This window comes from Panthera uncia, chromosome B4 (assembly GCF_023721935.1).
Source record: "Panthera uncia isolate 11264 chromosome B4, Puncia_PCG_1.0, whole genome shotgun sequence".
NCBI classification, from domain to species: Eukaryota; Metazoa; Chordata; class Mammalia; order Carnivora; family Felidae; genus Panthera; species Panthera uncia.
Genome location: NC_064809.1, coordinates 131618614 through 131632941, shown reverse-complemented (window position 1 = coordinate 131632941; position 14328 = coordinate 131618614). Strand labels below are relative to the sequence as shown.

Genomic DNA, 14328 nt, shown 5'->3' with positions numbered 1-14328 from the left:
GGGTGGCGCGCGGGTCGCTATGCCTGCAACTCGGGATGCCTGGCCGGGGGAGGTGCCCGCATCCCAGTCCCGAGCCCCGCCCGCCCCGCCCCATCCCGCTCCCGGCCTCTTACCCTCCGGGCTGGGGCGGGGCGGGGGGCGCCGGGGACCGGTGGCTGCGGCGAGCGGGCGATGCGCGCGCGAGTCACGCGGTCAGTGGGGATGCTGCGCGGGCTCAGCGCGCTTCTGCCCAGGCGCGGGCGCCTGCGGAGCCCTGAGTCAGGGGCCCGGGTTCCAGGCCCGGCTTGGGGATGGTGAGCCCTGTGACCTTGAACTGGGCAGGAACTTTCCTGAGCCTCCATTTATCCATCAGGAAAAAAAAGGTCATGCATTCAGTCACCATTAATGGACAGTGCAGTGCCAGGCCCTGGGGGCCACAGGGACGAAGATGACCATTCTAGTTCCAGCGGGGGAGACAGGAAAGCTGGACTGTCCTAATGGAGAGGGCAGGGGGTACGCATAGGGTACTCCGGTGGGCATCGCGGGGAGAGAGGGATTTTGGAAGAGCTCATGGGGAAGCTGGGGGCCAAGACAGGAAGGCAAATAAATGCTGGTGGGAGGGAAGGGAAGGGCACTCTGTGGATAGGGGCAGCAGACGTGAGCAGACCCAGAGGGGTAAGCAGCATGGTGCCGTGGACGCCGCCGCTCCTGATGCAGCCAAAACAGAGAACATTCCAGGTGGAAATATAGAGCTAGAGGCTGGAGAAGTCCGAAGTCTTGGAAGCCAGGCTAAGGAGCTGGACTTTTGAGGGAAGCCAATGAAAGTGCTGCCATCGAATATGTGAGTCCCTATGGCAGTTGCATGGAGGACTGAGAGCCCTGGGGGAGGTGGGGGAGCAGGTGGGAGCTGTGGCATCACAGGGGCAGAGGGTTGGAGCGGAGGGGGTAGACAGCCAAGTACCGGGGAGGTAGATCAACAAACTTGGAAATAGACTGATTGGGTGAAGGAGAGCAAAAGATAATGAAGAGGAAGAAACCCAGGCTTCTAGGGTGCCGGTGCTTGTAGCTGAGAGAGTGGTATCAGGGAGCAGGGTCCGTTCAGGAAGAAATGGGCCGTCAGGGTTGAGGGGCCCCACTGGAAGACCAGGGCCTGGGAGAGCTGCCCCAGACTGAATGTATGGGGCAAGATGAGGAGGGTCTGGCTTCCCAGAGACCCAGTTAAGGCACTGACGGATGGGATGCTTTCCAAGCTCCAGAATCTGAGCCTGTGCAATGTTGGGAATGTTGGGATGGCCCAAAGAAGAATTCCAAGATCTGGGTTCCCACTAGCTTATTGCCACCAACCAGCTGCATGACTTTGGGCGTGTCACATCCTCTCTGAGACCAAATGATCGTCTAGCCCTTGTGTTGGCCTACTTAAAGCTCTGTGCAGGACTTGCATACGTACAAGTCTCCAGCTTACCTTTTGGACTAAAGGGCTAGGGGTAAGGGATCAAGGAAGAGCATGCCGGGTGAGGCACCTTTCGAGCAACAGATAGCTTCTTGGAAGGCTGAATGTGCATGAGTTAGAAGGTCTCAGGTGAGGTCACTGCTCACATTGAGAGGAGCACTGTAGTGATGGCTTTTGGACAAATCACCACTTCCTGACGTGCTGGTCTGTATTTTCCTGCAGGTGGTTTGCTTTTAAAGCTGGACTCAGCTACAGATCACCTGACTCCTCCAGCTCTTCAGGGAACAAAGAAACAACCATGGAAGATACCAAAGGAAGGACCCCGCGTAATTCCTCCTCCACAAGTTACCCCTGTACACTTTTCCTTCTGGTGACTTCGCTCTACCTCACCTCTGATTGGCAGGTTGGGACCCAGCTCAGAGTGCATCCCCTGTGTTCTGCCCGTCAATCTCATTCCCCTTGCCCCCAGCACATTCGTCTCTGACCTTAGTTCCACCTCCCTTTCCTGACGTGTCCACCTCTTGGCCAATAGATCCTGACCCCCTACGGCAGCCCACCGCATCCCCAGCCAAGCTCTTTGCATTACCTTTGGTTTCTCTGGCTAGGTCCAGCATGATGGGCTCTGTGGTCCCATCGGTCACAGCATCCGCAGTAGCACGGTCCGGGGCTGGGTCTGTGCTTCTGCTTGGCATCAGTGGGTAGGTGGCTGATGTGGTCAGGTTAATGACTCTGTCCAGTGTGGTCTCCCCCGTGGCTGTGCCCAGCTTGCTTGTGTCCAAAGCAAAAGAATCTGTAGTTATGTCTAGCTTGGCTGTGTTCGCTCTGGCCAAAGCCATGGCTGTGTCTGTCCTGGTGGTGCCCAGCTTGACTGCACCTGGTACCACCAAATCCATGGCTGCACCCCCTGTGGTTGTATCTGACTTGGCTGTGCCTGCTGTAGCTATGGCTTTGCCCAGCTTCTCTGGGTCTGGGGTTACCAAATCCATGACCGTGCCCAACTTGGTTGTGCCTTCTGTAGCAAAGTCCGCGGCTGTGCCCAGCTTGGTATCCAGAGCAGGGAACTCTGTGCCTGTATCCACTGTGGATGTGCTTGGTGCGGCCAGATTGATAGTCAAACTAGGCTTGTTGGTGACCATTGTAGTGACATGTCTGACTATGCCTGGCCTGGTTGTGTCCAGAGGAGCCAAATCCATGGCTGTCGCAGGACCCGTGGTGGAGGTGGCCCTTTGGAGATGCAGCTGGGGTCTCGGGATACCCCTGGACCGGGGCTTGCCTCTTCCTGGAGAAGTTCTGGTAGTCACGTGGGCAGCCACTGGGAGAGGGTGTTTCTGACCCACTGAGCCTGGCCCTGCAGGGCCTGGTGATTTCTGGGCTAACCGGGATTGAAATGGCAGGGCCAGGTAGGAACTCACCAGGGGCTTCTCCACTATGGGCATCCTGCTGGGCTTGGCCAATCCTGGGTTCCCTGGGCCCTCAGAGTGGACTCTGCCCCCTGGCACTAGGGAGACAGATCGTGAGGCTGGGGTGGGCAGCCTCCCTCCTCCATGGGTGGCAGCCTCCCTGCCCGGGGCGGGCAGCTCTTCCCAGTGAGAAGGCAGGGGGCCCAAGGGCCATGCCTGGCTGTTCTGACGGAGTGTTAAGGAGGTGGAGCGGAGTTTCCGGGGCTTGGTCTCCGGTGAGGACACACTCCAGGCTCCGGCTCCCGGGCCCGGTCGGCTGGAAGCCTGTGGGATGTGGCTTTGAGGGAAAGCGTCCAGATGGATCGTTTTCCTGAGGACGGGGATGAGGGGTGACACCCCTCCAGGGAGCTTTGAGGAGCGGGCAGGGCGCCCCAGCAGGTGGCTGCGGGAGAGGGAGTCTCCAGGGCTGGGGGCTCCATGCTGCTGCATCTCAAAGCTGTGATCCATACAGGTCTTCCCCCGAGGCAACCAACAGAGAGAAGAGGCCAAGCAGGGGTGAGGTGCTCAGCTTGCATTTCTTGGACTCCTAGTTAATAAAGAGCATGAAAACTTCTTTGCTAAGTAGCAGGCTAAGTTTTAGTTGCCGGCGTTTGCCAGGGTCTTAGGAAACAAGACGCTATTTCATAATGTAAAATATTTAAGTTAGGCGAAATGTTATAGAGTAATTGTTCGTTAAAGCACGATTACCGTTTTAATATTATCTAGCCACTAAGGTATGAAATAGTTTCGAAAATTGTTCGGTTTGTAATTGAAAAAAAATGGGCAAATATATATGTATATATATAAAGCGTAACTCTAAATAGAATTTTTAAACAATGAGAAAACAGAAATATATTACAAGAAGTACATTTACAAGAAAACTTGTGGGGTGCCTGGGTGGCTCAGTCGGTTAAGTGTCCGACTTCGGCTCAGGGCATGATCTCACGGTTCGTGAGTTCGAGCGCTGCGTCAGGCTCTGTGCTCACAGCTCAGAATCTGGAGCCTGTTTCAGATTCTGTGTCTCCCTCTCTCTCTGCCCCTCCCCTGCTCACACTCTTGTCCCTCTCTCAAAAGTAAACATTAAAAGAAAGAAAGAAAACTTGTACTATATCAAGCTATAAAAATTATGGGATCCTCAGTGGCTTGGGTTTTATACGAATTATCAAAAATACAGATATCTAAAGGTTAAAAAAAAAAAAAAGCACTACCAGTCTTGGGGCCTTGGTCTGAAGGGGCCTTGTTCAGGGACCCTGCAGGAAGGCAGTGGTTATTGGGAGCCTGTCTACCTGTCTTTTTCAGGAGGGGCCAGAGTGCTCTGGGTTCCCACCCATGGCAGCCAAAATAGGAGTCCAGGCATCCAGGTAGGAGGCCGAGGGATGACCCATTTGGCTTGGAAATGGAGTCTGCCTCTGGGGCTTCCGCCCAGAACCAGGAAAAAGCCCCTGGCTACTGGAGCCAGAATTTGCTGGAGCTGCAGAGGAGCCTGGTGAAGGTGAGGCTGGGGAGGTGAAGAGGCAAGTGCTCGCGGGAGGAGGCTTGTCCAGTAAACAGGCCACAGTCCCTGGCCCGGGGAGAAACCTACCATCCCCAGCGGTGCCAGGCAGTGAAGCAGGCAGGACTAAGCTGGAGGTGAGCTTTGGACCAAGCATTAGCTCCGTGTTGGGCCTCAGAGGAGGAAGGTTGGACCAAGGGGTTGTTCACACCAAAGACCCAAAGGTGAGGGTGTGGCATCTTCCTGAAAATCCACGGTGGGAGTCCTAGGCTGTAGGGGGTGGGACGGTGGTGCAGGGAATAGAAACCACGGGTGCAGTGAAGACCAAGCCAGGCCACAAGGATGCTCAGCCCTGGAAGATGACCTCGTCAGATCTGCTGGTGGGAACAGTCACTCCCATGCAGTATGACAGAGGGATCAGAGGGGAACGGAAGTGGAGGCCAGGAGAATGGCAGGGACACTGCTGAAACTCTGCGTCTGGGGGTGGGGCTGGAGAAGGCTGCCCAGCCCAGGGATGGAAGTGACAAACCACCTGGAGGTGGGGAGAGGTGGAGGTCAAGGACCGTGGCAGGTAGTCTGTGTGGACGAGCCATTCCCCAAGGTGGGCTCCAAGGCCCCCAGATGGCCAGCCTGTACACACCCTGGGCTCCATCCAACTTACCTGTTGTAACAAAGTTGTTTCTATTGCTTTCTTTTTTTTATGTTTTATTTCTTTTTGAGAGCAAGAGAGACAGAGCACGAGCGGGGGCAGGGGCAGAGAGAGAGGGAGACACAGAATCTGAAACAGGCTCCGGGCTCTGAGCGGCCAGCACAGAGCCCAACGCGGGGTTTGAACTCACAGCCCTCCAGATCATGACCTGAGCCGAAGTCAAACGCTTAACCGCTTAACCGCTTAACCGGCTGAGCCACCCAGGCTCCCCTCTCTTGCTTTCAACACAGCAGGCGGGGCAGGCCGGTGCTGGCAGGAGGAGTTCTCAGGAGAGCGCACTGACCCTAACGCCAGGTCCCTAAAGTCTGCAGCAAGGGATCTTCTCATCCCTCACAGTGACACTCCAGCCCCTCTCCAGCCACATATTTGTACCCAAGACTGTGTCAGCCTCCGTCACTCCCCACTGAGCACGTCCCTCAGGCCTGCTCTCCTTCCCTTGTTCACAACCACACATACCTGGACACACGCACGTATACCCTGCACTGAACCCCAAACGTCTACCCTCAGTGTGCACGCCCACACAGAGACAGCAGGCCTGGGGATCGGATTTCTGAGGTCCATTTAGTCCAGTGTCACCAGATCCCCACCCCTCGCTGAGTCTACACTCCTGTCATCTATCCCTTGGTCCTATGCCACCCACTCCCCCAAACACGCACACATAAATACCCACCTACCTTGATCAGAGGACAAGAAAAGTCCAGTGCTCCTCAGTCTGGGAAGCTGAGGCTGGTACAAGCCTCTCACCTCCCCTGTGCCCAGACTCTGGCCAGTGTGACCAGCTCAGGGGCCTCTTCCCTCTGGCCCCCTCATGGGCCTCCACTCAGCGCCCAGGCCATAGTCCCCAGGCCTAGGGCCCAGCTCTCTCCTGACCTGTCCCACCAGCTACGTCCCCAGCGGAGCTGGCTCTGGGGCAGGGAGGGGCTGGTTTCTCAGCAGTGGGCGTCAGTGAATGGCTGCTCTGAGCCTCTGGAATCCTGAAGGGCCATGGGAGGCTCCTAATGGCCAGGCTGGGCTGCCCTGGACTCAAGGCCACCTGCAGGGGGGTGGGAGGGTGGGGGTGGGGTGGGGAGGGTGGTGGGATGGTGCCCCGCTGCCTGGCCTCCCCAAACCAATAGTAATGATGATGATGGTGCTAATAATGCTGCCATTTACTGAACACTTACTATACTCCAAACACTGTGCCAGGGCTGGGCAGGAGCTCACAGTCTGCTTAGGAAGATGGGGACGTAGACAGGTCCTTACGGTAACACCGCAGAGATGGTGGATGACATCTTTCCAGCACTCACCCTGAGCCAGGAAGTAGGCTAAGCATTCTCCTGGCATCTCCTGTAATCTCCGCCTCGTCACCTGCTTTTTGCTGATGAGCGCACCACAGCCCACACAATGCTGTGAGGTCAGGTCGATTTTCCTGTGTATTGCTCTCCGTAGTGAGTGAGCTTCTGGAGCCGTGCTGGCCAATAGAACATTCTGTGACAATGGAAATGTTCTATATCTGCGCTGTCCAGTGTGACAGCCACTAGCCACTGGTGGCTATTGAGCACTTAAAATGTGGCCACAGTGACCGAGGAACTGAATTGTTTATTTTATTTCATTTTAATTTGTGTTGTCATATTGGACAGTTCTGAGGAGCCTGAATTTTCTTTTCTCTGGGTCCTAGGGCCTGGCAAGAGTCAGCCTCCTACGTGTCTGTAGAATGAGTGAATGAGTGAATGAATGAATGAGTGAATGAATGAGTGAGTGAATGAATGAGTGAATGAATGAATGAGTGAATGAATGAATGAGTGAATGGTGAATATGTGGACCTGTGACCTTCCCCTGTTCATCCGTTCTCTCGCTTTCGGCCCTTCTTTTCACACTTGGTTGTTCTCTGGTTACCAGGGCAACACCTGCTGGAGTCCAGTGGATGGGGGAGGGAAGCTGTCTGGAGTTCCTGCCCCGTCCCTTCTTGCTTTGAGGCCTGGGGACCAGCCGAACTTGAGGAAGAACGGAGGTGTTTGGGGAGGGGACAGCGCAGTTCTGCATGGACCGATTGGGCAGGGGGGAGACTTTACTGGTCACCCCCAGTGGATTGCGTTATCTCTGAGATGAAGAAACCCTGAGAAGAAGTCAGGAGTCCTGGATTCTCTCCCCACTTTGGCAAATGAGTCATTATACAGCTGCCATCAGGTCACTTGCCTTTCTGGGCCTCAGTTGCCTTTGTAAATAGGTCCCAGGTGCCTGCATGTGATCTCTTCTAGCTTAAATATCTAGAATTCCTCCCTCCGGCTACCTGCCAGGCTGTTAGGGCCTTGAGAGCCAGAAGCGAATCTGGTTCATGTCTGTATTCCCCCCCTGCCCATCGGCCCTGTTCTGTCCTCCAGGGTTGAGGGGGCCAGGAGGACACTGCCTGCCCAGTAATGACAAGCTGCCCTCTAGTGGCCCAACGAGGCAATGACCTCACATCTGTACTGCTGTTCTTTCCCACCAAAGGAAAGATCCACAAACCTGGCAGTAACCTCAGAGGACAGACTTTCACCCAAGCAAAAAACAAAAACAAAAACAAAAAACCATTGTGGTGGCCTCCCAGACAAGCGGCACAGGCTTTAGAGTATCCAACTCGGGTTTGCTATAGCTGTGTGATTTTGAACAGGTCACAAGCTCTCTGAGCTCTTCATCTGTAGAAATGGGGATTATTATCAGTCAGCATGGGTTAAATTATACTGCAATAACAAGCAATTCCAAAATCCCAATGGCTTATAAAAACAAAGATTTACTTCTCATTCATTTCTCACGTCCACACTGGTTTGCATCCGTGGAGGCTCTGCTCTGAGTCATCTTGACTTTGGGACCCAGGCTGATGGAGCAGCCCTGTGCTGGAGCCTTTCTCCTCATCGTGGGAGAGGGGAGAAGGGAGTGGAGAGCTGTGCACTTGCTATGAAATGCTTTGGCCTGAGGGCGCCTGGCTGGCTCAGTCCGGAGAGTGTGCCGCTCTTGATCTCGGGGTTGTGAGTTCAAAATCCACGTTCGTTGTAGAGAGAACTTAAATAAATTTAAAAAGAAAGAAAGAGAGAGAGAGAGAGAGAGAGAGAGAAAGAAAAAAAGGGAAAGATAGAAAAAGGAAGAAAGAAAGAAAAAGGAAGGAAGGAAGGGAAGAAGAGAAATGCTTTGGCCTGGACTCACATCTGATCACAACTCACTGGCGAGAATTAGTCGCATGGCCCCACCCACCACAAGGAGGTAGAGAGGTTAACCCTACTATACATGAGAGTTGAAGAGCCAGAAATATTTGATGAACGGGACTGATGACCCACTTGCATGGTTGTGGGATACAGTGAGAAGTGCAATGAAATCAATCCACGTTAGCCATTGAAACTGTTACCTTGTAATTCTGTTTTCCTTTTGTATTTACCCTTATGATTTCCTGTGACGTCCACATCAATTCCACCTGCTTACAGCTGCAGGGAAATGGACTTGCGGAGATTCACACAATGAACCAGTGGCTGGAAGGAAGGAAAGAAGGAAGGGAGGAAGAGAAATGGAAGGAAGAGAAATGGAATGGAAGAAATGGAAGGAAGGAACCAGTGGCTGGAAGGAAGGGAGGAAGAGCCCCTCCTACTATATGGGGAGGAAGAAATGGGGCTTTGCCCACCTAACGTTCTCTGTGAGTGTGTTGACTGACAGTGTGATGATCTTTTGAGGAAGCCTGAAGCCTCTGCCCTCCTCCCAAAGCTGGTCTCTGGCCTTTCCAAGCCCTTCCCGCCCCGCCAGAGTGGAGAGCCGAGGGCGTGGAACAATGAGAAGCCTGTCCCACCCTCCAGGACCGGAGTCCGAACATTGCAACCATTCCTACGCAGGGACCCTGCACATTCCTGCCTCTTGTCCTCCTGTTCTGGGCTTGGCCCAGACACACCCACCATATCCTGACAGCTCCCAGATGGTGGGAAAGGAAAGCTCTCAGGACTCTGCAAAATCCCCCCAAACATTTAAAAACCTGCACAACAGTTGTTTCCCCCCCCCCCCTGGCCCCCAGGAAGGCTCTGAGCCATTCTAAAATCTTAGCATCTAAGCAGATGGGTAGCCCCTGGCAGGACTTCCAGAGACCAGCCCATTCATTCAAAAAGCATGCTTTCATGGAGGCCCTGCCCAGTGCCAGGCAGGGTGTGGTCTGAGATGAAGAGGCACCATTGCTGCTCTCTACAGACGTACGAACAAAATCACACTACGAGATTAGGGCTGTAATGGGGAAAGCTACTCGTGGGGTCAGGGAAGTCTTCCTGGAGGAGGCAAGCAATTGGAGAGTCATCAGGTTCTCTCCTCGGATCTAAACCTTACTTGAAAAACCACCTTCTGCTCATTCAGTCTCCCCTCCCACCACTTACTGACTTACTCACTGACATTCTGTGCTTCAAACACATGATACCACTCACAGGTGTTTTTTGTTTTGTTTTGTTTTTCATGTTTATTCATTTTTGAGAGACAGAACATGCACGAGCAGAGGGAGGGGCAGAGAGAGAGAGAGAGAGAGAGAGAGAGAGAGAGAGAATTCCAAGCAGGCTCCCGATGTCAGTGTAGAGCCTGATGCAGGGTTCGATCCCACGAACCTAAGCTGAAATCAAGAGTTGGACGCTTAACCGACTGAGCCACCTAGGCACCCCACCACTCACAGTTTCTAGCGAGGATGGGGTTCTTTCAAGCCGTTATGGGTCTGCACTTGCTGACTCCTTTTCCCCTTAGGGAAAACTCTTATTCAGCCTTCAAAACCCAGCTGAGTGGTTATATCCTCCAGGAAGCTTTCCTTGACAAACCCCATCCACGAGAGTAGGCATGTCTTCAGTTGTCTTCAGTTTCTCGTACATACTTCTCTTGCTGCAATCACACTTTTGTAATTCGTTTACACATCTGTCCTCCCCTCCAGTTTGTGAGCTCCTTTAATACAGAGACTTCTTCTTCTTTGTCATTGTATTCTTGGTGCCAGGCCTAGTGCTGGGGTAGAGCAGGTATGTGACATGCCTCTGTAGGGCCTTAACATTTGCCACAACCAGTGGGGCAGGCGAAGCAGGGATAAGGAAATAACTGGCAGGTTCTTTTTCTTTTTTTTTTTTTTTTAATTTTTTTAACATTTATTTATTTTTGAGACAGAGAGAGAGAGCATGAACAGGGCGGGGTCAGAGAAAGAGGGAGACACAGAATCTGAAACAGGCTCCGGGCTCCGAGCTGTCAGCACAGAGCCCGACGCGGGGCTCGAACCCACGGACCGCGAGATCATGACCTGAGCCGAAGTCGGACGCTTAACCGACTGAGCCACCCAGGCGCCCCGCAGGTTATTTTTCCATGGAGAACCTGCCATGAGCTGAGCACAATGCCAGGCACTGGCAGCGGACATTTATCTGGGCTTTAATCACCTGTGGTTCTCAGTGCCTGGCACACAGAAATGCTCGGTGAATTCACGTGTGTGTCTGAGAGCCAAGGAAGCTTGCCCAAGGACGTGCAATGTAAATGAGCAGTTTTATAGGATTTAGTATTGTCAGGTCCTGACCTCAAGGTGCTCCCAGTGCAGTCCTCTAGCATGCCCTGGCAGATGAAAAAATCTGTCTTCGCGCACTGGCCTCTTTCTGTAGGCTCTGCTATCTGGGTCAACCCTCCCCCTTGTAAAAAATGCTGAGAATGGGGGCGCCTGGGTGGCTCAGTCGGTTAAGCGGTCGACTTCGGCTCGGGTCATGATCTCGTGGTTTGTGAGTTCGAGCCCCGCGTCGGGCTCTGTGCTGACAGCTCAGAGCCTGGAGCCTGCTTCCGATTCTGTGTCTCCCTCTCTCTCTGCCCCTCCCCCGTTCATGCTCTGTCTCTCTCTGTCTAAAAAATAAATAAAAAACGTTGAAAAAAAAAATTAAAAAAAAATAAAAAAAATAAATAAATAAACATTTTTTAAAAAATGCTGACAATGCAGTTTGTTGTGTCAACAACCCATATGAGACATTTTTTTTTAGTATCTAGAACCAGAAATTTGTCTTTCATGAAGATTCAGTCTCTCCCTTCTGTCACATAAAAAGAATAAAATGACCTCTTTGTGTTTCTTCTTTCCCTCTGGCTGCCAGGAAGCTCAGAGATAAGTAATAGTATGACAGCAGGGGTCAGAGTTGGAACGCTTCCTTCTCACCCCCATGTATGTGTGGCTTCTTTAACAGAAATCTTCTTGTGTTCTTTATGAGAAGAGCAGGTGTAAACAAACATTTATGTAAGAAGCCCTGGGAACCGGGAAAGGGCCCAGGTTTAAGAGCAGAAGACCCTCTCTGAGCCTCAGCCTTCTCCTCAGCAGCCCTTGTACAGAGGCAGACATCCTATGAGAAGGATTGGCCACTGCCCAAGCCTCACGTGGGGTCACAGTCAACGTCCTCCCTGCCGAGGTTATGAGTTTATAACCTTGAACACATTCACTCTTCTGACCCAGTGTGGCCAGAAGTTTTATTATTTATTTTTTTAAGTCTTTTTTTTTTTTCAAGTTCATTTATTTATTTTGAGAGAGACAGAGACAGTGCAAGTGGGCTGGGCGGGCAGAGAGAGAGGGAGACAGAGAATCCCAAGCAGGCTCCGTGCTGCCAGCGCAGAGCCCAACGCAGGGCTCAAACCCACGAAAACACGAGATCATGACCTGAGCCGAAACCAAGAATCGGATGCTTAACTGACTGAGCCACGCAGGTGCCCCCGAAGTTTTATTTTTGAAGAGGAGTCAGAAAAAGAGATTTTTCACGTGAAATCTCCTGACATAAATGTTGCCAATTGATTTTCTTCCTTTTTTTTTTTTCTCCAAAACACTGTGTTGGGTAACACAACAATCTGGCTGTAGGCCGGGTCTAGCCTGAGGTCCTCCCAGGCCCAGCCAGTCCAGCCCAATCCACGTCCAACAGAGCCTTTTTGGTGTGTTTGGACTGGGGGTCAGGGGACAATTTACATGATTTCTGCTGAACTCTCCCCTCTGCCAACACCCAAGAGAACTGCCTTGTCCTGAGATGACCCCAGCCTGGGGCCATGTTGGTCCAGGTGGGCCCTGACCCAAGCTGGGCCATACACAGGACACTGCCCCAGCCTTGGATGACTGGTTTAAAATAGGCGTCTGACCTAGAATGAGCCAGTGAATCCCTCCCGTGAGATACTTGGGCTTGAGGCCAGAGAGAGGGACAGATAACTGACACCGATGGCTGGAGCAGGTAAGATATCAAACTTGGACAGCAGGTGGCCATGATCAGGGGGTCAGGTGGTGACTCGTGAAATAGGTGTGCAGAAGCAAGAATAAAAAATGGTGTGAGAAATGGGGCGTCTGGGTGGCTCAGTTGGTTAAGCGTCCCACTCCTGATTTCACCTCAGGTCATGATCTCACAGTTCATAAGTTCGAGCCGGCATTGGGCTCTGTGTGGACAGTGCAGAGCCTGGTTGGGATTCTCTCTCTCTCCCTCTCTCTGCCCCTCCCCTGCTCATGCTCTCTCTGTTTCTCTCAAAATAAATAAAGTTAAAAAAATTTTTTTTAATTTTTTTTTTAACGTTTATTTATTTTTGAGACAGAGAGAGACAGAGCATGAACAGGGGAGGGGCAGAGAGAGGGGGAGACACAGAATTGGAAGCAGGCTCCAGGCTCTGAGCCATCAGCCCAGAGCCCGACGTGGGGCTCGAACTCACAGACCGCAAGATTGTGACCTGAGCTGAAGTCGGACTCCCAACCGACTGAGCCACCCAGGCGCCCCCCAAAAAATTTTTTTCTTAATGGTGTGAATCTGAGTGCCTAGTTCTCGTTGTCCTGACGTCTGCTACTTTCCTGTCCTGCAGGGTCTGAACACCCCAGTGTCCTCATGGAAACTTCCCCTTCTTACCCAAGCCAGTGGAGTTGGGATCTATGATGTTTCTTGCACTCATGCACAGGGCATGTGCTTGGGCCCTTTCTGGTCCTGCCTCTGACCAGGGCTGGGAGACAGTTTTCTGATAAATAAGTAGCACTGAGCTTCTAGCCCTGGTGCCCCGGCTCTCAGCCCCAGGCCTCACACCTCTGCTCACTTAGCTCGTGAAATCCAGAGCCTCAGAAGATAAGAAGTTTACCCCCTCAGGGAAGGGAGCCCAGATACATTGGGGCTGGCCCAGCCAGAGAAACTGAGGCAGATTGGGACCAGCTACCCGGTGGGTGGTGCTGGTCCCCCCTCCATTCTTGTGTGGGGTGATCTCTAAGGCCCTGGAAGGGCTCCACCCTCCAGTGGGTCCCCAGAGAGCCCACTCACCCGCCCACCTACTTCTGCCGCACCCTGCCCGCCCTGACAGCCAGACTCAGAGCCCCCACTCATACGCTCACCAGACTCTGGGCTTTCCTGTCCACCCTTCCCCTCCCTCATGCTGCAAACCCAGGTGGTGGAACCCTCTGGATGGCCTGGGTGGGTTCTTTCTCTCTGTACTTATCTCCTCCTCTGTAAAACGTTCTCAATCCCACTATTTTTCACCTGGCACCCGTTCCCTCTTTTAGGCAACTGCCACTGCCTACCCCTGCCCCCCTCCTCGGACCATGTGATCAGCAGGCTAACTGCCCCTGGCTGCAGTGGTGGGCACCAGAGCTGCCTGGCAATCGGGGCATCCCACGCCCTCAACTCATGTGCCCTGGGGGCCAATGCGAGTTCATCCCCTGAGATTTCACCGCAACAAGATGCATGCCCTCCCCTGAAATCAGGGCGCCAAGGGCTGTGGGAGCCGGGGACTCCCAGGGGAGACTTACCACCCGGTGGAGAATGCCCGCACAAAGGAAACCAGGACTGAGGGAGACAAAGAGACAGACGGAGAGATGGCATGTCCTGGCGACATCCTTGAGCCCTAGGGTTCCAGCCAAGTACGAGTCTGGAACCGAACCCTTTTATTTCAGCTGTTTTCACTTTGGTGTCTTGTGCCTGCACAAGGGCTGGGTGGCAGTGAGGGGCAGCCACGTGGTCGGGGAGGGGGTGGGAAAATCTCCCAAGCTGCAGAATGCCCTGCCGGAGGGGCAGGCACAGCAGGGCCAGGCTCGGGTGAAGCCAGAGACGCACCGAGGGCACAGGATTGAAGGGGGCACCTGGGTGTGAGCCCGAGGCGCCTCTCTGGCCTCACCCCAGCCCGGCTCTGCAAGATGGTGTATACAAGACCCGGTTTGCCCCCTGAAGCAAGAGCAGCTCCAGCCCTCGAGGCAACTTTTGCCTTCCTTCGTTCCTTAGATGGGGCCTGTGCAAGAGTGAGCCCTGGTCTGGGGTCAGGATTTCTGGTCCAAATCTCAGCCCACTGC

At 53.3% G+C, this 14328-nt stretch overlaps 1 protein-coding gene across 5 annotated transcripts in view; it reads right to left on the bottom strand.

Moving 5' to 3' along the window:
* SEPTIN3 (septin 3) overlaps window positions 1–3398 on the bottom strand; it is a 23648-nt gene extending 20250 nt beyond the window's left edge. For 3 of the 5 annotated variants that reach the window (XM_049626449.1, XM_049626452.1, XM_049626453.1), the window contains exon 1: window positions 2016–3396. In XM_049626449.1, coding sequence (XP_049482406.1) covers window positions 2016–3336 — 1321 coding nt within the window. In that variant the 5' untranslated portion in view covers window positions 3337–3396. Of the gene's footprint in view, window positions 1–2015 lie in introns of all 5 variants that reach the window. The other 2 variants (XM_049626450.1, XM_049626451.1) reach the window with 2 other exon arrangements.
* Window positions 3399–14328: the final 10930 nt, after the last annotated feature.